Raw genomic sequence first — 27,217 nt, forward strand, 5'->3', positions numbered from 1 at the left:
TGTTAATAAGTAAATTATAACTCAAGGCGAATGGGGCGATTTTCTAAGTATATTGCTTTAGTAATATTTTTTATTTTGAAGTCATAGTTGGGCGCCCACTTTACACTTTATTTTATGACACTCATATTTATTAAAAAGGGCGATTTTGGGTGAATGTGAATTGGGCGAACTTGTGCAAGGAAATGAAATGCAATGCTAAATGTGGATGAAATGGAATGGCATTTGGTTTGGGCATATTTGGAGTGCATTTGAATTTGAATTTGGTTGGCAAAAAGTTATAAATAAGTGACTTGGGCTCTCATTTTGGTATCCAGAGAAAATATATTGTTATGCTGTCGGAATGACTCCAGACATTCTTCGAGGGTGAATACCTCCTAGATCCTTCCTTCCGGTTTCGAGTGTGAGACATCACTCCTAGCTGTGGTGCGTAGTTGTGAGACTTTTGGTGATTTTTGGGTGTGTTGGTGAAGATTTGTGTGCTGCTGGTTTTTTCGTGTTGCTGGTGTGTGCCGGCTGAAAGTGTATTTTGCTCGTAGCTGCCTGTGTGTTGAATGCATCATTCTGGGTGAGGGCTCGTTGGAAGCATACTGGAGAGACGATAAGTCTCCTATATTGGCGTGGCATTTGGAGAACTCTCCAATTTTTAGTTGCAAATTGAACTATTCAGCAAAAATGCCATTTCCAGAATTGCATTGGGATGCATGCATTATTGTTGGTTCTCTTCAGCTGCAGTTTCGAGGTATTGTTTTGTTTTCTTATGTCATACGCTTCATTTGCTTCTGATTTGGCATGATTCTATGGGGTTTTGAGTGAGTTGCAAGCAATTTAGTGGGTTTCGGGATGGTTGGTTCTGCGTTTTCCTTGTATTTGATTTCAGAACAGCAAGTAGTATTATTGGTTAGAACGTGTTAGCGAATTCATAAGATATGTACTTCACTCTACCTCCTTTCACATTTCTATCATTGTAAGAATTGCTTCAGTAGTACTGACCAATTCATTCTATGTTGTATTTCCTACTGAACAAGTGGAAGAGGATGGCTCAGCCGCCTGTATGTTTGTAATTCAGTTTTGTCCTCCCACTGAGCAAGTGGTTGAGTGATATTGTCCTCCCGCTGAGATATGCAGTTGAGTGATAGTTTCATTTAAAAGTCCTCCCGCTGCATAAGCGGTAGAGTGATTTGTTTCTATTATGCTTTGTTGCCTTGGCTGGTTTACTGCCAAGTTTGTGTTCTTCATCCCGCTGAAAAGTGGAAGGGGCTGGCTTGCCACCCAGTTTTGTAATTGCATTATAATTTCCAGCGGATTAGAAAGCTAACGAACCCCTTGTCACCATATGCTCTCACCTTCCCACATTGGGCTCTTGGTGATCAGAAAGTGGAAGGGTTACCTTTCAATGGCATTGGAATTATATTTCCTAACTTTAACGGGTGCATTGTAATGTTGCTGTGATTGTAACTGGAAACAAATTGAAAAAAATTGTTGGGGATATTACACCTTAATATTTATAGACTGTGCCCTTCTTCTAAAACACCTAGACTTATCACTTTTCCAAAAAGCCTACTGGGATAAAATTCAGAATCCTTGTCCTTTTATAGAAACAAGGGAGCAAACAAGCTTGAAGCCAAAGTACATATGTCATATGTTCATTTGACAACCATTTTACAAAAGGAATGTGCCTTCAAGCATAATAGCATCGCTAGAAGACAAAATAGTACTTTATGCTCATTGTGGAGAAAGCTGAAATCGTTGAAGTTGTTGGAGATGTGCACTTGCCTCGAGGAAAATACATCCGCATCAAAATTGATTTTGCACTGACACCCAAAACTGTTAGAAGATGCTCTTGCACACTCGTCACCTCTTGAAGCTGGTGATGAGGCAAAATGTCCAGTTACTTGGATTAATTGAAATGTAAATCAAATTTCCATTTCACTTCATTTTACTTTGAATTTCAAAATTAACCTTGTGAAAGAAACTAGTAGACCTTGGTCATGTGATCAATATAGTCATCTCCCATATCTTTCCCATCACTGATGTGACACCGATCATCCCATACTCCAACCTTGAAAGTGTGTCAAAAAATGAGCTCAATTTCTCAAAATTTGTCTCTCCTTCCTCATTGATTGCTTTGAACATAGGGGGAAGGATCTTAGTAAACTCTGCTCTCCACTCTATGCAATCCTTCATACTGCTATCTTTCTAGATAGTAGGCAATTGGAAGACCACCAATCCCTCAAAGGTATTCAGTTCCTTGGTAATGAAACCATGATTTCTTTCGTGATGCCTTAGCAAATTTCACAGAATGATGCCTAGCATAAATGCTAGAGAAGCAACATAGACTATTAATGTCAGAACATACATGGCTCAACAAAATATCTACGAGTTTAATTTTTGGAGCCAAATGCTTTTGGCAATATTTCAGTTGGATCCTTGCCTTGACATGGTTGAGGAATGCATTCCTTAATGTGTTGTAGTTGTTCCATGCCCTGTCTACATGTTGAGGAGCAAGCTACCTTGTTGCCCAACAGACTAACAACCATATCACTTTTCATCTTGTCTCCATTCTCTCTGGTCTTCTTTTCTGCCTTTTTACTTTCTTCAAGCTCCTTCTTCAAGCTGCCTACTTTGATTTTCAATTGCTCCAATTATTGAGAAGATGAGCTGTCATCTGCAGCCTGAGGAGGTGGCAAGAATCTTGTAATCATGTTACAATGATCTCTTAATTTCAGATTCTCTTCATTTAGTTTGGCAATGTTTGCGTACATCTTTCTCACAGTTGCTTCTGCAAACATTGTAGTGTTTGCTGTGAGAGTTGCAGCCTGAGATGCACTTGTGTCTCCCAATCTTCTGACAATAAAATTGCTAGTCAGCTCATTTGAATCCTTGGTCACTTGTGGCTTGTTGGTCCCAGGCTACACAAACCAAATGGCTAAGGCTTCATTCTTGGGATCAAAGCCAGAGCCAAAGTATAAATCATGAGCCTGCTCATCACATGTTACAATTGGATCATCACTTTACTGTTTTTTGGTGGTGTCAAAGGCTATTATAGAGGACATGTCCCAACCCTCTAGCAATAGGCATCTGTTGTCTCTCACAAGTTGCCTCCCCTTTTCAGAGAACCTTTTCTTTACATGAATATCATCAGAATCAGCAAAATGTGTCAATGGAAGGTAAAGAAAAGGTTGCTACAAAGATTTGTACATGAATATCATCAGAATCTCAAAGATTCAATCACATGGAGAGGGTGATCAAAGGGATGGAACACCTCAACGAAGCAAGTGTAAGGATCTCAAAGACTTCACAACAATGCAAAAGAGGAAAACTACATGGAATGTGTTACAAGTACAACAATTACCACAATCGTGAATTTCCTTCGGAAATCCAAGATCCCAAGTTCAACATGCACTACAATTTCAAGGAAATCAATCACACCAAAGGCATGATCCACAATTCAAGTACATCAAGGAAAGACAAATTTGTGACATGGTGAAGGTGAAGGCGAGATAGGGACAATACGAAGTGAATTTCCAAGCATAGGATGAAATTCATCATCAAAAGGGCAAATTCCCAAACACGAGGATGTGAAAGAGAAATGCGATTAAGATGGATGATACTTTTAGAAGAGCCAAGGAAAGTTGGGAATATGAATCATCGCAATCAAGCAAGACCAGATAATGTTGAGTATCAAGAGATATTGCTTAAAGATGAAAGAATAAGCTAGATGAGTTGGTGCCTAATCACATTCAACCAATCAAATAATTCAATGTCAAGGCACCCAAGTGCAATGAACATGACTCATCCTATGAGGAGGACAACTACACATGTGACATGTGGCACTACATTGAATATTGTTCAATGTACCTAACCTCATTTCTTATTGATCCGAATTCAAAGGACATATGTCAAAATGTTGTAATTTTCTCATTGGTCAAAGAGGAGCTAGTTATAAATAACCCTAATTAGGGTTTCATCATGTAATCTTGGCCATTGATCTTAAATTAATTTGGGCCATTGAATTGTAATTGGGATGTCTATATATGACATTTCCTTCTCATTTGTAAAGGTTAATAGTTGATAGTTAGTAGTAGAGTAGGAGGATGTAATGTCCCCACACTAGTTAGTATTAGTTACTGATGAGTTAACCTATTATTTGGTAGGCTAACATGTTTGGATAGAGAGTTTCAGTGGTAGTTCCACTTCTTCAGTTTAGTCTTGGGTTTAGTTCTAGGGCTTTAGTAGTCAGTGTGTGGGCTTAGTTGAGGGACATTATTTATAGTAAGTCAATTTGGCAGTTGTGCTATTTTTAGTCAGGGCACTTGGACACATGGGGGTTATTCAGTGTTGACTCTAGCTTCAGACAACACATCAAAAGGCTGAATAATGAAGGAGATATTAATATTTTAGTGGTTAAGTTAATTAATTAACTTATATGGTTATTATAAAGTCATAAAGTGACTTTATTAAATTAAAAGCCACTTAAATATTATAAAGTGATTTTTATTAAATCACTTAAGTGAATTTGGACACCCAAGTTGATTAATAAACTATGCAAAGTGAATTAAATACATTTTAATGTATTTAAAAGGCATTTGGGCATACTTCTTGGAAATTTTGCCTTTTGGGGTTTATTAAGGCAAAGCAAGCAATTCGACCTCTATTATTGATTATTTGACATTGCTTGTTATTTTGCTTGGTGGAATTTGTTGACGTGGCTAAAATCGTACTGCTACAACTCTCTTCGGCCAATGTAGACTAGAACGTTCTTGCTGAGTATCCTATCCTCTCTTGTGTAAGGAATCCCTAATACTATTTTAGTGATCAAAGGGGACAACCTCAAGGTTCCAAATGTCAGGTTATGACTGCGGGATAACTCAGCGGTTGATGTGTTTTGTTGAGAACACAAGGGGACTTACATTTGCAACAAGTTGGTCTGCATTTGATTCTTGAACTGGGAAATAAAAGCAAAAGGGAAGGGTTAAGAGACCTAAAATTAACGAGATTGGTGTGCGAGTAGACGGATTCGACATAACCAATCTCTACTTGGCTAGAATAACTCACAACCTCACAAGAATGGTGCAATCTTCAAGGGAGACTTAGAAGATTTTCAGACTGCAGGTGCATGCCTAAGCACCCAATTCTGTCGTAGCTCAGACGGACACCAGCAATTGAACTAAGCATGATTTTAAAGGCTTAGACTAACCATACACAGGGATACGCAATCAGCATATCCCCAATGGTATGAAGCTGAATCCATCAAATGCCTGCACACCAAAAAGGATCTATCTAAACCTGTTGAAGGAAACCATGCAAACAAAAGAAAACCAAGATAACAAACACCATATTTCAATGTTCATATATTGATTTTGGCTGTCATCACAACAATTTATGCAGCAGTTCTACTCTATTCCTAACTACTAAATTCTAACCTTCTAATAATCTAACCCGATCCAACTATCTAACTTTAAAAATCTAACCCTTTACAATGAGAGGCATCTTTCCTTTTATAGATTTTACAAATTGAACTAGAGGCTAGGATTGACTGCACCCAAAGGCCTTGACTTGCCTTTTAGAACTTGGCATCTTTAACCCATGCCCATTTAATCCTCAGTTATCCTTCCAACCGCTTTCTCAACTACCGACCACTATTTGACATCAATTCAGGTCAATATGGTAGTTGGAAATAACTGTCTTGTGTTTCTTTGTTTTAAAATATCTTGAATGAGGCCCACAGGCAGTTCTTTACTTTAAACAATTCAGTTGTGCAAACTGATTTTTCTGGAATTTCTTCCAGCTGTGTAATTCTGAGTGCTCGTGCATGTTCTTTGTCTTCGGTCTTGAGGGTGGATTTCAACTCGTCGCTCAGTGGTGGTGCGCTCCTCCATGCTTATCATTTTATGCTCTGCAACGTGCTTTTCATTAGCAATGCATGGTTTTGTCGTTTTGATCCCGTGCTCCTGCATCTTTGTTTCCATCTTTAATCGCAATCAGGTCTTCATTCTGAGTTTAGGTTTTTGCCACCTTAGCCTCTTCTCGTAGTCGTCGATCTGCAAACAGTAAATTTCGATTTGAATTAATTATTTTTGATAAATTAAATAAATTAATTTAACAAACATATTAAACTTTTTAACGTCCTTTGTGAAATTAGGGTTTTAAGCTCTGAATGGTGACTTTAATTTTCATCTGGCAGGATGAGATTTTAACTTCTGAAGCTTTTTGGCCTATTAGCATGCTTTGTGCGATTTGGAACTTCTAATTTCAGTTAATTTGGTTAGATTGCACGATTCTCTCTCCTAAGTTTTTCGGCCGTTGACGTTATAATGCATGATTTTAACTTTCTGTCTTTGCTTATGAATTTCGGGTCAATGGGGCCTTTTCCAAGTTTGGTCGCCCTTTCGGCCTTTAGCTTTGATCGTGTGATCTTAACTTTTTAATTTTTTCGGCCTTTGAAGGCAAATTGTGCGGATTTCATATTTTGATCATCTTCGGCTAAATGAGCCGATTTGTATGACTTTACCTGTTTTATGGATTTCGGGCCTTTAGTCTATTTGGTGCGATTTTATTTATTGGCCAACTTTAAACTTTAGATCGCCCCCCTTAGTTCTATTTCCATTGGCAAAATTGGAGGGGCAAATATCGGGCCTAAATGGTGCGATTTCAAACCTAGATGCTTCTTTGAAAAAAGAAAAAGAAATCCCAAAATTCGGTCATTCGTGTTGAAATGCACGACCTAGGGCTTTCTTTTGCTTTGCAAACTTGGGTATTCAGCTTGGAATGGGCGATTTTTATCAGACGTTTTGAACGCCTAACCTTTTGAAATAAATTCGACATCTTATGGTGTTTTGGGCAATTTTTATTTCGTTTTGCCTGAGAACTTCGGGGAAGTAGCGTGATGTTAGCCTTGACGAAATTCAGTATTTCATATAAAATGTGTGAACTTGTCTCTATTTCATTTTAGACGCCTTCCACTTGCCAATAATCTCGGCCACTTGACTAAAAAAACGCGACTCTATGTAAGACGCCCCTCACAAAACTCGGGAATTTTATTGAAAATGCGCGACTTTTCTTAGCAACCTTGGACTTAAGGAACAAAATGCCTCCTGTAACTCAGGCTTCTGGCTTGAAATGCACGATTTTTGTAAACATAACTTGGTTGTGATGCAACGACTAGGGCTTCGTTTCCCCTTTCAAAGTAATTTTGGGTTTGCAGAGGAAAATGTGCGATTCTCTAAAGGCATTTGACTTGCGATTTTCATTGTTTGCCCTCTCTGCCTACCAAACTCGGGCCTTTGGGAAAGAATGTGAGTTCGGGGTTTATTTTGGCTTTGCAAGGTGATTGCAGAGGTTAATTCATCGTTTTGCTTCCATTCTCCGAACTTGGGGCGCTATTGGGATTTTATCAGTAAAATGGATGAAATCACGATTTCTTGCTTTCTCCCGACATTCATAGCGTCTTCGCTTTTGTCTTTTCGTGAGAAAACTTTAGACACGTGGGTCCCTTGTGAAGCAAAGGGGTGTGTGTGCATTACGCACAACAAAATTCTTTGACAAGGGTTTCAGAGGTTTGACCATTGGAGAACGGAAATTCTTCATGGATCTGTGATTGTGAGAGTGTGGAAGACTAGCTGAATTATTGCAATTGTGAAGGCTTCATTGAGGAGTTTGATTGTGCTTCAACAGAAATTCTTTTATTTAGATATTGCAGATTTTTCAATAAGGAAAGGGCAAATCAGGTTAGACGCCCCTTTTAGTAGCATATCTCATTTCAATAAGCAACCGTACAGTTTCCAGTTGCTGGCCGTACAATTCAGGCTTGACACGTGGGGTCCAGGAAAGGGACGTTTTGTCTGGGAGGCTGAAACGCCTTCCTATTTTGCAATTTGGTTGCACCATTCCCAACTCCCAACATATTCAGGTGGTTTCCTCACATTTTTGGCTTGGAGAAATTGTACTCTGGACTTGCACGTCTATTTTGGTTAGTTTCCCAATTTTGGCTGGCAAACTGCAGAATTCTTATTTTAAAATAAGCTAAGGACCTACGGGTATGTTTTATGTATTAGTCTCGTTTGCAGTAGTTATCTAATTCATAATATAGATTCAATTGCCCTATATTTGGTATCTATTCAGTTTTATGAGCAATTCTTGCCTAGTGCATTTGTTATTTTTTTTAATTTAAAATTGTTCAAATCCCTTGAAAATCCAAAAACAAATCAGCAATAGTATTTCAGGAGAGTTACAACCAGCAGGGTTCTTATAGAGGAGAAGACAAAGATTGTTGCGAAGGTTTGATGGATAAACATACTATTTTCATTGAAGATATGGTGGATTTTGTGTGTTATTTCAACATGTTGCATGGTTTCTACTTCTCAAAGTATTAAAATTTGTTGATTAGTTGAATGGGAGATCTATTGTTGATTCATGGTGAAGCCTAATGTTCATACCATTTGGAATTTGTTGATTGCAAATTGTAGTGCATGGTTAGACTGAATTTAATTGAAAGCTTAACTTCAATTGCTTTATGCTCGTTGTTCATGGTGTTGATGTGCGTAAGTGATATGAAAATAATTTGCTTATTCTTAGGAGATTGCACCATCTTTGTGTAGTTGTTTCCTCAAGGCGAAGCAAAGCTTGGTTTGGTGTCATTAAGTCAACAATCATTTCTTACCTCCATGGGTGTTAACTTATTTTTCCTTAACCCCTCATCCATTTGTCTTTTATTTTCCAAGTGAGTCAGTTTAGATTGCACGTTCCAGTTGTTTTTGCAAAACGTAAGTCCCTTTGTGATTACTAGCAATATCACATCACATACACCGAGTCTATCCAAAATATAAAGTTGATTGTTCACATTGTAAACCTTGGAGTTGCCTTATTTGATCACATTATTTAGCATATGAGGTTTCTTTGTTCAAGAGGATAAAATACTGTGTTCAAAGTGCATAAAAAACACATCAACATATCTTTTGATGAGCACTTTAATTCTCCATCAAATATATGTCAAGAAAATATTTTCTATTTAATAATTTGTGTAATTTTTAACTTAGGTTATGATTTGTCAACACATGCAATGTTGCCTCTTGCCAGATCAAATTGCATGCTACCTAATGTACCTAATTGGACAGGCAGAGGCGCTCACTAGAGAAATGCTCCAGTTCATTTATTGAACCAGCTAAGAAATTTATTCCGTGCTATTCAATAACCTTTAACGAATTAGGAAATTTCTTGTGACAAATAATAATGGAATGCACAGAGAACTTCAATTCAGCCTTGTGCCATCAAGCATTTTAAGGTAGTTATTGGCATATATTTAGTAATTAACTTAATCAAGGATTATGCTCAGTGGCAGTTTCTCTTGAGGAAGAATGGTTCACACCTGCAGGACAATTCAGCAGCTACATGACATAACTTTCATATAGGCTTTATTAAAATCAGCTACAGAATTTTTGAAATTGTAGTCTTATGAGCAGCCGTTTTCTGTGTATATGTTCTCAAGTTAAGGGGTGGATACCAACTACCATAGGACTTATTGCTTGATTAAATATGTTGCCACTTGCAGCCTGTTAATCCGATTGCTCCACTTTAAATATGGATAGGTTTGTTAGCCGTTTCATTAACATGTAGGATTCTTTTTTGTCCTGTTGCAATTAAATACTGACATGTCTATCTACTGTCCAGGTTGTAACTTTGCTAGTCGAAAGTGTCACTTGGTGCACTATGCTGGCTCTACTCTGCAGTGAAACTAAAGTTTATATAAGGGAGTTTCGCTGGTACATCCGGTTTGGAGTCATTTATGTTCTTGTTGGAGAAGCTACGTTATTCAAACTTATCCTCACTCTAAATGGTTACTATGAGAGGTAAGAAATTCTCTTCTTATGACTTTGATTTGCCTTCTTTTTGTGTTAATGACAATTTTGAGCAAAATGTTTTAATACTGTTAATTCAAAGATAACTACAGATGCACTATTGTCAAATTTTCAAATCAGCTTTGAAGTAAGAAAAGTCTATTGTCCTCTTTCTCTTTGTTTTTAGTAAAAATGATTTCTGATATGCTAAACAAGAAAGACAGTAGCTCAAGGTTCTTCCTTTCCATGTCTGGGCATGAAGAGTAATCATATTTGATTGGGCCCTTACATCAGAAGACACCTCATACTTCTATGAAGATAGAGCTTGGCACTTGCCTCCATTGCTAAGTCATCTATAAACCATGGAAACTGCCGCAAGTCTAAGAATAAACCAAAACTTCCAAGCTAATTGCAGAAATACGGATCTTTAAAGATCACTTTTCTCTAATGTATATGGTAAATATTCTGAAACCTCAAAAGCCCTTGTTTTATAACTGTATAGCAAGCTCTGAATCACAAATGATATAATTAATTTTGTCATATTATCTTCATTGCATACAAGTAAACAGAGGAAAGCAATAACAAGAAGTCTATGAATCAACCAAAAGATCCAAGCTGTGTGCTCACAGAACTGTGGATCTTTAAAGGCAGTGGTCTTCTAATGTATGATGGAAATATTCTGAAACCTCAATAGGTCTTGTTTTGTATCTCTTATGCAAATATACAGTCCCAATATGTCTATTTAATTATTATTTTTTCCTTAATTGTATTTAAAAAATCCTTGGTAATCTAGACTTTAATTAAGTTTCAATCTCACTTTCAAAAAATCAATTAGGTTCCATTTTGCAGATTAGTATGCATGGAACTTTCAGTCTGATTGTAGCTAATCTTGTGTATAGCAAAGTTAAACAATCACACTGAAGTGCTTTTCTGCTAGTGCTTCCTAGCATCATATATGTGGCCATCATTTTTAAGTCACACTTGCTTTGAAACGTATGTGGCATATGACTTTCAATCGCACACATAGCTGTTGAAAATAACAAAATGCTTCATGTGCATCTGGTTTGATTGGCATGTATGACCACTCTAAAACATTGAGTCTCTGTTGGGAACGAGTGTACAGGCATTCCTCCAAGGAAATTAGAAGGACAAAGTGAATTAGGTCAGGTATTGGATGATTATTACGTGAAAAAAACAAAGGGAGAAATTTAAAATACTCGAGACGGGGAATGCTAGTGATATTTTTACAATTGAGCATTGGACTTGCTTCAGTGTACAGTTCAGAATGAATATCACTCATACAAGATATTTCTTGCAGAGATAGATTAGTTTATAGTATATACTATATAGTGAGAATACAAAGTTTTAGGGAAACCAATGATTTCATAATCAAAATGAACAAAATTAAGGTTGCAAGTATCAATACACAAGCTGTTGCAGGGATGGAGCTTGTAGACAGTGGTGCAAATGGATATCATTGCTAGCAATGGTCACCTATTTAAAACTTGCTGGGAGATAGATGTCAACACCTGCTATGAAAGGGCCATCTCAAAAATGTAGTACCTTCTGTGTAGTTCTTGAACTTGACCTCCAATAAATGCATAACTGTGCATGGTACAGATGTTTGTAAGAAATTTTGATTGGAAACAGCAACACTAGTTCAGAAGTGGGATAGGAAGTTAGAAGTTACAACTACCTGCCAAAGACTGTCGAAGAACATGAACCACAATATAGGCTTACTAACTGTAAGAGAGATGAACACATGTTGTTCACATGTTCATATAGACCACACTAGGACATGATAATACACATTAATCTAATCTATGCTAATGAAGTGATCAGAAAAGAACTTGCAAATCTTAATGGTTATCTGAGAGGGCTTGAGAAATATACAAATTTATTGGCATTTTGACAGGAGCATCACAAGGCTCTATATTTTCTTTTTGAAATCTGTTGTGATTGACATACAGGGAGCAGTTGGAATTGTCATTTATTATCTCAGAGTATCTTTTTCTTGAACCATAATATGTCTGCCTCTTTGATACGAGGAAATTCAAATTTACTCTCATTTATTATTGCAGTTGTTCTGGGATGTCTGATGGTTCACTACAAGTTATGTTTCTCAATGAAGATTTGTATATGGGGCAGTGGGTTGTGTGTGGGAGATTAACATTTAGGATTTGGAGAAGGGAAATTGATTCTAATTTATTACTTATTATGGATTGTTGTTAATTTGCAGGTCCGTTCTATATTTGTATATCAGTGAGATCATATGCCAGGTCTGTGGTTTCATTCTTAGACACATCCATTAGCAATTTAATATGCTACTGTTTACAATTCATTTGGTTTAATTTGAACTGGCATTTCTTAGGGCTCTGATTTTTGAACCTTGACAATCTGAGGTTACAATTTTCTTTTGACCAATGAAAGATTATCCCCTTGAACACAGCAATTTCCTTGGCTGTAACCAAGAATGTAATAGAAACTGACATACTGCATATTGTAAGTAACTGGGGCTTTTGTAGCATACCATTATTTAGAATCTCGATATTTTAATTTTTATGGGATTTCTTACCACGTGGAGTATTTTCATGCTCAAGTCATCACTACAATTTGATAAATCAAAATATTAGTCCTAATTAGCAATTTTCTTGTCTGCATGCAACTTCCAAGATTGTAAGAAAGAGACATACTGTATTGCAATTAATTGGGGCTTTTGTAATGTGATTCTCTTTAGATATTTTATATTTTGAAGGTTTATTCAGCACGTGGAGCATTTTCATATTCACATAATCATCACAATGATTGCAAATATCCAGAGGGTCAAAATTGGTCTTTTACAACATATGGAAAGCACATGAGCAGATATAGCATTGTGTAGAGTTTAGCTATGTGTGGAATGAACAACTATATATTGCAATAGAACATGATGATATTTCAATACCAAAAGAAATGAACATATCTTTGAGTTTATCATCAAAGGTTACCCCTTTGATGATTTCTTTTCATAATCAAAATAGTATTTATTTAAATACATCTTTTTGATTGTTTCAGTTTGGTGGGTGGGTTGGGATTGCTCATCATTTTGCATAAATGATGCATCTTTGTGCAGCTCTGTAAGCATATCCTCAAAAACTAAGGTTTCTTTGATAGGTTGATCTTCAAATATCTTTTCTAATTGCTCTTCAAATACAATCTCTATGGTTGAAGACTGATTATCCTCTAAAATTTCTTTATCTAAATCCAGATTGTTGATTGATACTCCTCTTATAGCAGCTTGCAATTCTTCATTCGGACCTTTCTCTTGTTTCAAAGTTGAATGTTAATCAAGGATTTCTTCCTCTTGAAATGCATTGGAGTCACTTCCTTCTTCCTTGATTGATGAAGCATCAAGTGATATTGAATCATGACAATCTTTCAAGTCACTTAATCCTTTTGTTAAGTTCTCCATCTCAGATTCTTGATGATTTTTGGTCACAACAACTTGTAGCTCTTCATGCTCTAATGGTTCCAAACGTTGATCATCACTTGCCACTATTTTGCTTGCTTGAATGTCTTCAATTATCTCCTTGAGTTCCACTTTACACAGTCTTGTTTCATTCAATGCATGAAAATTTATCTTCTTCTGCAATACATTGATCATTAGGCTCAATCATGCTATCCACTTGTAATTCATTTCCTTCACTGTCGGATGATGTTGCAATATGCTCTTCTATTGTTCTTTTATACTTCTTAGCTGCAAGGTATGTTGTCCAGATTTTGTCTGTAATGCATTCCTCCTCTGATGGCTTTGATAATCCCAACTAGCACTTGACTTGGTTGATAGCTTCTTCACACAATGATCAAGTTAAATTCTGAATGGGCTGTGTTATGAATATTGCACCAACAAGGTAGCAATATGTTTTCTAGGCACAATCCATTATCAAGACTCAACTGATTCTCAATCCTCCTTATGAATCTTGTGATTGCTTCATTTCTCACTTTTGGAAAACTGAAATCATTTGCTTCTTCAAGTATTACAGGTTTAGGTACATCCCCAAAGAAAATATTTTGTTGTAGTGCTAACTCCACTCTTGATAAGAAGGTCAAGCAATTCAACTCATTATGTTCAATTGTATTGTGGATTCTACATTTTCCTGGCAATGCAAATTTGGACAAATTTTGTGGATTTAGTTGTGCATTCATAGGCCACCAAAGGTGAAGAATATCAACTTGATGATTATCGTGACCACAAGAATCATGAAATCCGCTGCCCATCCATTAAGAAGTCTTTTTTGGAATTTCTAATTTTCTAATTTTTTTTTTGAATTTTTTCAACATAAAAGAGATCTAGCATATCTCAAATTTAGCTTTTGAAAACTCATACTGGTTCCAACTTGTTGTAGATTTGATCATGAACTGCCTCCTCTCTTTTTCAAATTCGATTGATGTGCATAGAGGGTGGAGTTTGAAAAAAGACTTGAAATAGCTTCTCCACTTGATGATTCTGCTTTCTTGTTACGCCTTGGCTTGGAAGAAAACTCTCATTCCACGATCCAACATTTAGGCGTAATGTCCCCTCTTCTTTAGTGCCATTCAGAGCTCAGATTCACTTGTCACCCATCTCCATAGGTGAAGTTGATGTTTGGAGATGAATTCGCTAGCCAAAGGGGACTTAGATTAGTCATTTCTTTTGACTTTGGTGGGTGTAATAAAGTAACTTTATGGTATAAAAGTTACATAAGTCATTTTTCTAAAAATAGAAAAATCTAATAAAGTAACTTGTAAGTTACTAATAAAACTTAATAAATGACTATTAAAAAAGTCCTTGCACACCTTCCTAGGCGAATTCCAATAACTTAAAAGGTGGTTGTCAATTCATGTTGGAGATCCCCCCTCACGTGGGCGCCACTTTTTGGAGAATAAAAGATTCCAAAGAATCTTTTTTTGATGCCTCTAGGGTTCGATTTGGTTAAAGAGGCTTGTACGATTCATTTGGGGCATTCATGATTTGTTTATTTTACAACCTTTGCACATTGGAGGTCTGCAGCAGCATGATTTTTGCCTGAGTAGCATTTGGAGGATGTGACCCCTTCAAGATTAGGTTGTGTGGACGGAAACCCACACTCCCCTCTTCACCACGATAGCAACCTTGAGCAGCATTCGAACTTTGGGACTGATTTGCAGTAAAAATACAACATTGACAGCATTGCCAGGGTTAATATATTAGATCTGAGCAGACAAAAGGGTTTCTTGGGCCTGGTTTACTATCAAAGACAACAAATCGAACCTTCTACAGCCAGCCGTACCAATCTTCTTGCCTGTGGAAGCCAAATAAATAAACTAAAGGGTTTTGGCACCTCTATTGGAGTGGGAATTCATTGTTGAGATATTAATAAGTGATCACAGTTGGTTTGGTGTGAAGAAAATATCAGATTTGGGCAGCAGCAGCAATTCATTGAGGAAAAGAGACATAATTTGGGGATCTTGCCTGGCAAGAATTTGGAATTCCAACTGGGTCTGAATAATTCTTCAATATTAGTTTTTGGTAATTATCCTAGAGTTAAATAAAGTCATTTGCAGCCATTAGTAGCAGCTGGAGGTGCTTGGTTTAGTCACTTCTTCATTCCAGGCTCAAATTCCACCCTCAAACCCCAGCATTGGACTCTTGGTAGGCCTTGAACGGATTAATTCTATCAAGAATCCTCTTTATTATTAATTTGTACTTGCTGCAATTAATAATCAGAAATCTGGAAACTATTATCTTTTCTATATTTATTGTATTACATTTATTATTTTCCATGTATTGTAAAAAATCCAAAAAACTACAAAAAAATTGAAAATACAATAAACTTCCAAAAACACTTTTCACTGGTCAAAGAATTTGAATTTGAAAACGTTCAGCAGTTTGGATAAGATTTCTAGCCAGGAATCTTTTAGTGGTATCACGACAATGATCCTGCTAGTCTGAGGGTCATCAAAGTAATTCTATGCAGCGGGGCAGATTTGGTACCTACAAATATTACACACGTAGGAGACCTAGAGTGGATTTAAATTTTGTCACATAACCACCCTTTAAGACTAATATGGGTGATATTCCTTAAGGATAGAGGAGCCCACCCAGACAGGAGAGACAGATTCCACTCAATCATGATGAGATTATGAGGAGCTTGGCTGAAGCACAACCAAGAATTGTTGAAGCAATCAACAGGTTACAGGATACACTACAAAATGGATTTGGGAAATAATAGGGGAAGGCATAGGAGCCGTAGTAGGACAGTATCGGCTACAGGAAGTAGGGGCAACAGTAGAATTACATCCTCCTTGAGTAATGCATCATCTCACCACGGAGGGATAGGACCCATTCTAGGATAGTAGATAGGTCTATCCTCCCACGGTTCACTCCTAGAGATGTACCACCGTTGGATGAGCCTCAGAATGGAATCACCTTCCAGGACATAGTTATGGCTGCTAGCAATGAGTGGGCACGTCTACGAACGCAAGTTAGAGATGCATTCCCATTGCATCAAAATTGTATGCAGTGCCGTGATTGCATGAGGGGACAGAATGATAGGGGACCCAGACAATAGTAGAATAGTGATCTGAAGAAGGCTACAGATAAGCTGATTTTATCCACTTTTGATGGCAGTGGTTCCACTAGTGCACGAGCGTGGGTTTACAAGCTAGATATATACCTCTTCTTGAAACCCATGGCTGAAAATGAGGCCATTCAAATTGCTGTCCTACATTTGCAGGGTGTCGCATATGACTGGTGGCACCATGGATTGATCACGTAAAATCACGCTCTCATTCATTCATATGCAGAGTTCACAGAGAGGCTGATTTCCAGATTTGACAGGAAAGATGTGGAACTTTATTATAGGGATTTAGTTCTCCTGAAAAAGTCGGGTCATGTGGATACATATATTAATGAATTTCAGCATATAGTAGTGATAGTACCGGAGATGCCTGTTAGGAGGGTAGTTATGCTCTTAATAGAGGGACTTCATGAGAGATACTGCGGTTTGGTTAAGGCCTTGAAGCCTAAGACTTTGTAGGAGGCTATTTAGCTCACATTAGATTTGTACACTACTCCACCATCCTCTACTTTTCAGCAAAACAAAAATTTTCCTAGGAACTCCAAACCCTTCCAGAAGCCTTTCAATCCACAAAAGGGTAACACATCTTCTCCTAGGATTGATTAGGAGTCTAGAAATGAATTGAGGAGGAAGAAACTGTGTTTTACTTGTAAGGAACCTTGGGAACCGAGACACAGGTGCCTTGGCAAAGGCAAAGCTCATCTCATTGAAGTGAGCTCAGATGTGGAGGATGAGCACATACAGGACATTGATGATGAGGGAGAGCATATTGAGTCTCGCTAGATTGAGCTTGACTCTACTGATGCACAGGCTATGACCAATGTTACCATGGCCACTCTTTCCAGTTATCCCAAGTTCCACGCTTTCAGATTGAAGGGAACTATTCAGGGGCAGCGTGTAGTGTGTTTAGTAGATATTGGAGCGACCCATAACTTTATTGATCAGCATACGGTAGAGAGACGTGGGTTACAGACAGAGGAATTTTCAGGATTTGGTGTGAAGGTTGTAGATGGTGTAGCGTTGTGATGTACCAGGAGGATTCCTCAGCTCAGTATCCATATAGGGGACTACACTTTGACAGATGACTTTTATGTTTTACCCTTAGAGGACTATGATGCATTTATAGGTATGCACTTATGTAGTGGTTACAAGGAATTGGCAGATATGTCATTGATCACTGCAAAATGCAGTTGGAGTTCTTAGCTGATGGTAAGAAGAGAATACTGAGGGCATTATCGGATGGAGGCCTGTTGACGTGTATTTTGTACACTGTCAAACACAGAATAAAATACCCAAGGGTACCTTATCCTCTCTTGAATAAAGCCTCTGATTGCTGAAGATGTCGCGAAAAAGGATCAATCAGGATGACTCCAAGGTTCTTAGATGTAGGGTCTCTACGTGGATAAGCACCAGTGGTCGTTGTGAATGCTGTTTCATCAAGGGGCCTTACGTTTCCGAATTATAGGAACAAAATTTTCCTAAAACTAACAAGTTCTCAAAAAAGATCAAAAGATAGGGTTTGCAAGAGATGAATTCTAACCTAATCCTATGAATGACTCAATGTGGCTAGACTTGGTAAAATTCTACCAATTTTAGTATTGCCAAGCAATTACAACTCTACTGAATTGATGCGATCTTCTAAGGTGATTAGTGATTTTTCAAATCATGAAAAATTATAGACACTACCATGAAGGTACATATCAATAGTTCGATAATGATCGAAGGTTCAAGCAATCTATATATCTTCAGTTGACCACACAAGGCGACCTTACAATCAGTAAGAAGCTAGTGGTTTGGAACGTGAATCTCACCAAAGATCAAGCTCAACACTTAGTCCTTCAAACTTAAATACTATTTCGATTGAGAATGATTCAAGAAAGTAAACAACCATGAAAATAGCCACAAGAATTGCAATAAAACACCATAACTTCAATATTTTATTGATCTCAAAGCCAAAATAGACAACAATTGCTTGAAATTCTTTTTTCAATGCTCAATCTTGCTACAAAATAACTTTCTTCTCTCCAAAAGCTCTAATCTTCTAATTATTTGACTATCTAATTACAAAATGAAAATGAGTGAGGGTATATATAGCATCCTCAATTACAATGAACGGCCCAGATCAAAAGAAGATCAACGGCTGAGATTTTGACACCTAAACCCTAATTAGGGTTTATTACAAAAAGTTCCCTTTTTAGTTGAACAATATTAAATTCATAGCCAAATATTTAATTGGCACAAAAATCTAGGAAACATAGACCAATGATAATTAAGGTGCCACATCATCTACAACAACTTCTCTTCTAGAACCTTATTTCCTTTCCAATGCTCTTTCTTAGCATATGCAATGAATCTGGACACAATTCCTTCAATCTCAGCAATAGGAATCTCGGGAAGATTCTTCATTCGTTCCTCCAAGTGGATAACCTGATCAAAGGTCGCATCCCATCCATGTTCGAGTTCTTTGATCTTCTCAATCAGGAGCATAGTAGCGAACATTAGATCCCGTTGCTCATTCGTGATGACATTCTCATCTTTGCAAAAGATGACCTTGACCCTTTCTTCCAACTCTTGAAGGTCCACATTTGTCTCAACTTCGATCCTCCTGCCAAGAATGGTACATAACACCTCAAACACCTCGTCCTGAATTGGATGGATGACGCCTTCAGCTTGATTGCATTTAGTGTTGATATCCTCGAAAAGAACCTCCTTCATCTGGAGTAGAGTTGACCACTGGAGTAAATTATGAGCTCCTCCATCCATTATCTTTTCTTGTGCTAGGATCTTCCTTGGTGTTTGCCTGATTACTTGCAGAACAGGAATGATAACATCTCTAGTGTGGGCGAAAGCGGCTACTGTTATCATTAGGTTGTGGACGATCTCAAGGACCTGGATAGCTCAATGGATCGTCTGCATCATCCTTGTTGCAAATTCAACGGCAACTATATGGGATTTGTCAATCCAAGAGCTCATAAGCTGAACCAAGCTCTTGACTCTCTCTACCTCGCTAACTGATTCAAGGGGAAGTGCTTGCACAAGAGACACTGTTGGATCCTGACGTCCCAAGGGGTGATTGAGATGGCTAAAGTAGCCTCTCCAAGCACCGACCTCTCTCTCAAGCTTTCTATTCTTTTCCATTTCTTCCTTAAGCTTGTCTTTAAGTACTTCAAATGAATCGGTTGCCTCATCCAGTGCCTGCTCAGCAGTGAGTGGACCAAGCTCAAATGTTTCTACATCATACTCTTCTGCAAGGATTTCACCTTCATATTTGTCCACTGTTGGTGTAGCTATCTGCAACTTCCTGGACCCTGTCTCATCTCTGATCATCTTGGACATCTTGGTGGCCTTCTTCTTCTCCGTTACTTCCTGAGAATTTCCTACAAGGCTCTCTAAGTCAATTACATTATCTTCATCCTCGATCACAATCACCCTTGTCAGTCTCTCCTTCAACCAATCTGGAATGGCAGATCTCGTCTCTCTAACTTGTATTTCTTTAGGCAATGGTTCGTCTTTCCAGAGAGGAGATGTCACTTCATCATCATTCTTGTCTTCATGTAGCTCATTGACTTGGGGAGATCGATTTGACGAATGCTGAGGTGCCTTGCCTTTTTCAGGTCTATCATTTTGTACTATTGACTCCATAGATTCATCCACCTCAGGCATCGTCATCTCTTGTCCTTCAACTTGACTTGTCCTTTTCTCATGTCGAGATGATGTACTTGATGAGCGATCTCGATTGGCCTCTTGCTTCTTCTTGGAGGGTTCCCTTTTCTTGGGTTTTTCTTTCCTCTTCGCGCCTCTAGGATGAGAATTGTCTTCACTTGCGCTTGCTCCTCCTTCTTCTGGTCTTTCCTCCAAAGTATAAGTCATTGGTATGTTCTTCTCTCTTAACTTTTGATGTTGTACATCCACCCATCTACGAGTACATGACAAAACTGGAGCCATCAAAGCTCTCAAGTTTGTAATCTCAGGCTCGTTCCAATCTATCTTCACTGCCTTGTCCTCTCTGTCATAGGATGACTGGAGATGTCTACCACTGTCCTGAGCTTGATTGGCCACTCTGTAGACTTTGCATTTCCTGATGAAATCTAAAGGTAATCTAGAATGCATCTTTCTTTTCACTTCTAAATCACTTGAGAGATTCATCCAAAAGTCTTCTACCTGAAATTCGTGCTTGTACTTCCTACCATATGTTTCTTCTATATACCCATAAGGATCAAAATTCTCCCTTGAGGCAAAGAACGTAAATGAATATGAAGCCAACTCCCTCTCTGCATCATCTAAGGCTAGAGCATTAGGACATACCTCAACTGAATTCCCCAATATGATGGGCACGGGAGCTCCATTTTTATGCCTGTGTCTGAATGCCTTCGCATAGTCTGCCAACTGCCTAGTCACCTCAAGTAGCACCATCTTGTCTGTCGGATATCTCGGCAACATGTAGGGAGGCGAAGGACACCCATGAACTCTGATATAAGTAAACTTTTGAAACTGGATGAACCAAGCACCATACCTCTTTATAAGTTCTTGTGCATCTTGAGATAGTCGGTTGTGAATCCCGCCTTGCAATATCCTAGTGATGTTCATCGTGAAGGTATCATTGACTAACTTGTAGTCACTTCTTGGTGGATGATGCAAATGAACATAAGAGTCACAAACTCTCACCTCTCCGGGTCCTCTTCCGATCACTCCTCTGTGAGGTAGTCCTGCATATTCGAAACTCCTGATCAAGGCATATATGACGTATGAGCTCATGTGAAATGACTTGGTAGCCTTTAGTCTTCTTAACTGTACGTCCAAGCAATGGCTAATAATTCTAGCCCAATGAATCGTTCCTTTTCCTTGAACTATCACTTGGATGAAGTAGAACATCCACTTCTCAAAATAGAAGGCCCGAGGAGCCCCTGTAACTCGATTGAGCAACGTTATCAAATCTCTGTACTCCTCCTGGAAGTCGATCCTATGTGGTGTGTTGGGAATCTTGCTCAGGCGAGGACAACCTTTGAGTAACCAATTCTTATTGATGATGCTCAAGCAAGAGTCTGGATCATCCTCATACATCGACCTGGCTCCTTCTAGGCTTTTGTAAATCATATCTTTATGCTCTGGAAGATGGAGAGCTTCACTTATAGCCTCCTCTGAAAGGTACGCCAAAGTGTTCCCTTCCTTGGGTACGATCGATCTTGATTGTGGGTCATAAGGGCGAGCACACTCGATCATCAGCTCATGGCATTGGATTGCTGGAGGGAAACCGGCCGCCTTGATGATGCCACTTTCAATTATTCTCTTTGCGACAGGTGATGGCTTGCCAATGTAAGGGACCTCCCGAAACTTCTTCACACTGAAGTTTCTCAAGTTGGTATCTCCAATGTTGCTCCACTTGGACACGATCTTGGTCTCCAATTCTTCATTCTCTGATCTTCCTTCATGAGGGCTGGACGACTAGTGGATGCTCCTGCCTTTGGGGTCGCCATCTTGACACCTACACAACATTTCATAATGAGTAATATATTTCGCAACGTAGGAATATAGAAATAAAGGAAGATTTAAGATTTTAATTAGGAAACTTCATGATAAATCTTGAGTTATCATTTCCTAATTAACCACGCAATTTTCAAAAATTAAAGTTCAACATTCAAAATTTCCATAATGGTGTCAAGGTGATTTTGCCATACCTCCTCTTGAGAATTAACTCTAAGAAATGATGCAAAAATAAGGTGAATTTTGGCTAGGCAAAATGTAGATCAAAGTCCTCCTTTTAGCAAAATGCGCCTCCTTTAGTCTTCACAAGCATCAACTCCACCACCTTTAGTCTTCAACACTTGAGGTAAATTCACCCCAACTAGACCAGATTTCGCACCCTCTTCTTGATCTCCAAGTTCGCACTTGAAATAATGAATGAATGATGGATTAAATTGCTCAAAACACCCCTATTATATAGAGCGTTCACCATTTCATTTCCCCATAGGCCAACTTGATGAAAATAGGTCAAAAAATAAATAAATTAAAAAAAAGAAGAGGCCAACTTAATAAAATAATAAAAATGATACCTCAAGTGCTCCCTCTTTTAATTTTAATTTCACAAAAATTAATTTTAAATGCCTTAATAATAAAAAATCGATTTTTTGAGGTTCAAAATTAATTTATTAAATGCTATGCGCCTTTATTAAATGCCAATTTAATTAATTCTTTTTTTTTTAATTTCGAAGTTGATGATTTTGGCATATAATGCGATTTGGAGGATGTCAACGTTGGGATATGGCAAAAAATAATGAATGCCAATGACTTCGCTCTGGTCCCTTGGAGAGGGACAGGAGCACTTTTCTCGATCTAGGCCTTGCATTCCTCATTTTCACGTTCAAAACTTCATCTAGGCATTTAAAATGGCGTTTTCAATTGGAGTCTTGAGTTTAATTCACTTGATTTTTAGGAGGACGGTGCCTTTATGACATTTTCGCCCTGGACCCTAGGTGAGGGATAGGAGCACTTTTTCATTTTTGTTCTAGGATTCTCAATTTTTTGAAGTCAAACCTTTGTTCACCATGCTTTAGAAGATCCTTCCCATCTCACACAACTTTGCCTTAGCATAATCTCGGAGGGAATTTGTTGTTTCATAAAAAGCGCCCTGGTCCTTCAGTGAGGGACAGGAGCACTTTTGAGTCCATTGCATGAATTCTTGATCATATCAACTTCAAATTATCCTCCAGGCGTAGAATATCACATTTCACTCCATCTTGAGCCTTGGTAATAAAAATATCATTTCAAAATGCAAGGTAAATGGTCATATTTGGAAATTGCGCCCTGGTCCCTTGGTGAGGGACGGGAGCACTTTTGCCAGTTGTCGTCAAAATTTGCAACTCTCGCATCTCAATTCCACTTCAAGGCATTTTAAACACTTTTTCAAACTTGCGTCTTGGCCTCAATTTGTCCAAAATTGGTGAGAAAGGCTAGATAACATGTTAAGCGCTCTGGTCCTTCAGTGAGGGACAGGAGCACTTTTTCAACTTCAAGCTTATCCGTCCTTTGCTAGCTTCCCAAATTATCTTCAATGGGCTAATCATATCCTCTTCCATTCATTTCAATCACAAACTTGCCTTGTCTTTGCAAGAGATTTACACTTTCTTGGAAAATCGCTCTGGTCCCTTGGAGAGGGACAGGAGCACTTTTTGGAAAATAGCTCTGGTCCCTTGGAGAGGGACGGGAGCACTTTTTCATATCTTGGTGTATTTCTTTGTTTTTCAAACCTTCAATCGCGTCCAAGGCATAAAACATCCTTCGTCCTTCCCATCCAAGTCAAGTTTTGCCATAAAATATCAAACAAAGAGGAGAAACTTGAAAAAGTGCCATGGTCCTTCAGTGAGGGACAGAAGCACTTTTTGTCATTTGGGTTGATTTACTCCTTTGTGAACTGCTTAAATTATATTCAATGGACAAAACATGCTTCCCTTGACCTCTTCAAATCGTAAAATCACTTTAATCTTGCAAAGGTAGTGCAAATTTGAAATTCAGGCTCTGGTCCTTCAGTGAGGGACAGGAGCACTTTTTGCCTTCTAAGCCAAATTGTCTCACTTTTCACCTCGAAATTCCTTTGCTAGGGAAGATTTCATCTTACTTCACGCTACGAATAAGAGTTAATGTCCAAAAAAGGTCTAAAATTCTGCATATAAAGAAAAGTGCTCTGGTCCTTCAGTGAGGGACAGGAGCACTTTTTACCTTCTAGGCAAAAACTTCATCATTTCATTGTTTTCAATCAAGTCTGGATGCTTTATCATGTTCATTTTGCTGTCCACCATGCCTTTGATGTTTCAATTTGACCAAACAAGGCCAGGAATGGCTCAAATAAGTCTTTTCCCCCTGGTCCTTCAGTGAAGGACGGGAGCACTTTGCCTTGGTCCCTTGGAGAGGGACAGGAGCACTTTTGATGATTCAAACAAAATCCTTCACTTTTCCAAGCTAAAACCTCTTCAGGCGGGTGGAGAAAATCACTTGATTTCCATTCATATCCAATACTTGGCCTATTTTCACTGTAAGATGAGGGAATTCAAAATTTCGCTCTGGTCCCTGAGTGAGGGCCGGGAGCACTTTTCCCTTTAACCTTCAAATTTCACCATTTTCATGCCTTCAAAATCTTCAAAAATATCAAGTCACGTCCAAATATCACTCCAGGAGACCCTGCACAAAACAAAATAGAAAAGTCAGTGACAAATATGCATTAAATAACATTGGCGCCCTGGTCCCTTGGAGAGGGACGGGAGCACTTTTGTCCTTTCTGGCTAAAATATTCAAAATTTGGGTCTCCAATCATTTCACAAGGCAGAATTAGGTCATCTTCAAGGCCAGGAATCAGTTAGTAAGCCCTCGCAAAATAAGAAAAATCACTTAGAATGAAATTCGCCCTAGTCCTCCAGTGAAGGACAAGAGCACTTTTCTGTTTCAGGCATCATCTTGCAAAAAAAAATGATCAAAATTTACCTAAGCAAGAATATACAATTTCATCTTCAAAATGCTAACACTTAGACAAAATTTGAATTTTCCCTCAAAAAACCCTGACTAGACCTAACCTGAGACTTATCTGACCTTCCTGACAGACTCACCTTATTTCAAAAATCTCAATCTTCGGGAGGATGCTTAATAACTTTCAAAATTTGACTGGACTCAACTTGAAAAATATTCGGAAGAAACCCTTAAGGCTTAGCCCTAGCCCAGACAGACCACTCACTCACTCAAAACCCTAAAAGCAGAGAGAAGAACAGGCAAAACAAAAAGCGAAAAGAGGGGGTCCCCATTTTAATGGGGCGATGTGTGAAATGGTCACAAGAAGGCCCCAAGGAGGTTTCCTCCTGCAGGATGGAGACTATTGTCAGGCACAGAGATATTCTTTGGGCTACACAGTGCTTTATTTCATCTAAAGCACCTTCATCTCAGGATGGCAAATCATATCACATTGATATACAACAGATTTTAGATAAGCATGGGCTGGTGTTTGGTGATATACCACCTAGAGTACCGCCTGATAGAGGCTTTGAGCATGTGATAGAATTAGAGGATGGAGCAAAACCAGTCATGACCACTCCTTACCGCCATCCTAAGGCCTACAAAGATGAGATTGAGAAGACCATTTGGGAACTTCTGGACATAGGATTCATTAGACCGAGCTCTAGTCCCTTTGCTTCTTCAGTTTGTTGGTGAAGAAGAAGGATGGGACCGTACGCATGTGTATTGACTACCATGCACTTAATAAGAAAACCATTAAGAATCGGTACCCCATTCCACGTATAGATGAGTTGTTGGATGAGCTTCATGGCTCAATTTATTTTTCGAAGATTGATCTTCGATCAGGGTATCACCAGATTAAGGTGAGGGAGTCTGATATTCACAAAACAACCTTCAGATGCCATTATGATCATTATGAGTTCTTAGTGATGCCTTTCGGTCTCACTAACGCCCCTGCTACATTTCAGTCATGTATGAACCACATATTTAATAAGTATCTACGTAAGTTTGTATTGGTATTCTTTGATGATATATTGATTTACAACAGATCATGGGAGGAACAACTGAGGCACTTAGATGAGGTGTTGAGCATTATGGAATTTCAGTCCTTGTATGCTAAGATGTCCAAATGCGAATTTGGGCTCACTGAGATTTTATACTCGAGTGAAGTGATAGGAGTTGATGGAGTCAAAGTCCATCAGGAAAGGATCCAAGCTATTATTGATTGGCCACCTCCCAGGAATATTTCAGAGTTGTGTGGTTTCCTTGGTTTATGTGCTTATTACAGGAGGTTTGTAAGGGGTTATTCTCAAGGGTTATTCTCAGCTTGCAGCACCTTTGACAGATCTCACCCGGAAAGGGGCTTTCAGATGGACTCAGGAAACACAAGAGGTATTTGATAGGCTTAAGTAGTTGATGAGCACTTGTCCTGTGTTGGCACTTCTTGATTTCACCCAACCTTTTGTGCTTGAATGTGATGCTTCTGGAGGTGGTGTGGGTGCAGTACTTATGCAGAATCATCGTCCTATTGTGTATGAGAGTAGAAAACTGAAAGACAATGAGAAATTATACTCTACCTATGATAAAGAAATGTTGCCTATTATGCATGCTCTCACAAAATTCAGACAGTACTTAGTGGGGAGGAAATTCATTGTTAAAACTGACCATAACAGCCTTAAGTACTTTTTAGGACAAAAAGATCTTAATGAGAGGCAGCAAAAATGGGTCAGTACGATCCAAGCATATGATTTTGACATTGAATATGTCAAGGGGAAAAATAATGTAGTTGCTGATGCATTATCTAGGAAGCCATCCATTGCTTCCCTTTGTTCATTGAGTGAGATTTCAGATGATTGGAAATTTCAACTTTTAGTAGAGTACTCCAAAAATCAGCATGCATGTGAAATTATGGATGGGATCATTCAGGATGACCGGTACACAGTTGTGGATGATGTGATTTACTACAAGGGTAGAATTTATTTAGTTCCGGAATCTAAATTGAAAATTCAGATTTTACATGCTTTTCATGACACTCGTGTAGCAGGACATCAGGGGTATGGTAAGACTTACAGGCAGATTAGAGAGAGGTTCTCTTGGAAAGGCCTCAAAGATGATGTTTTACAGCATGTAAGAGAGTGTATATTTGCCAACAAATTAAAACTGAAAATACACACCCTGCTGGTCTGCTGCAACCTTTACCCATTCTGGAGCAAAAATGGACTGGAATTTCAATGGATTTCATGACGGGTCTTTCCAAGGTGCAAGGGAAAGATTGCATATATGTAGCAGTGGACAGGCTGACAAAATATGCTC

At 38.4% G+C, this 27,217-nt stretch overlaps 1 protein-coding gene across 2 annotated transcripts in view; it reads left to right on the top strand.

The window, feature by feature from the left end:
- LOC131044024 (ABC transporter C family member 2) overlaps positions 1-27,217 on the top strand; it is a 270,472-nt gene that overhangs the window by 8,765 nt on the left and 234,490 nt on the right. For both annotated transcript variants that reach the window (XM_057977288.2, XM_057977287.2), the window contains exons 2-3: positions 9,667-9,845; positions 12,073-12,112. In XM_057977288.2, the coding sequence (XP_057833271.2) occupies positions 9,667-9,845; positions 12,073-12,112 (219 nt within the window). The remainder of the gene's footprint in view (positions 1-9,666; positions 9,846-12,072; positions 12,113-27,217) is intronic.

Source organism: Cryptomeria japonica, chromosome 11 (genome assembly GCF_030272615.1).
Source record: "Cryptomeria japonica chromosome 11, Sugi_1.0, whole genome shotgun sequence".
NCBI lineage: Eukaryota > Viridiplantae > Streptophyta > Pinopsida > Cupressales > Cupressaceae > Cryptomeria > Cryptomeria japonica.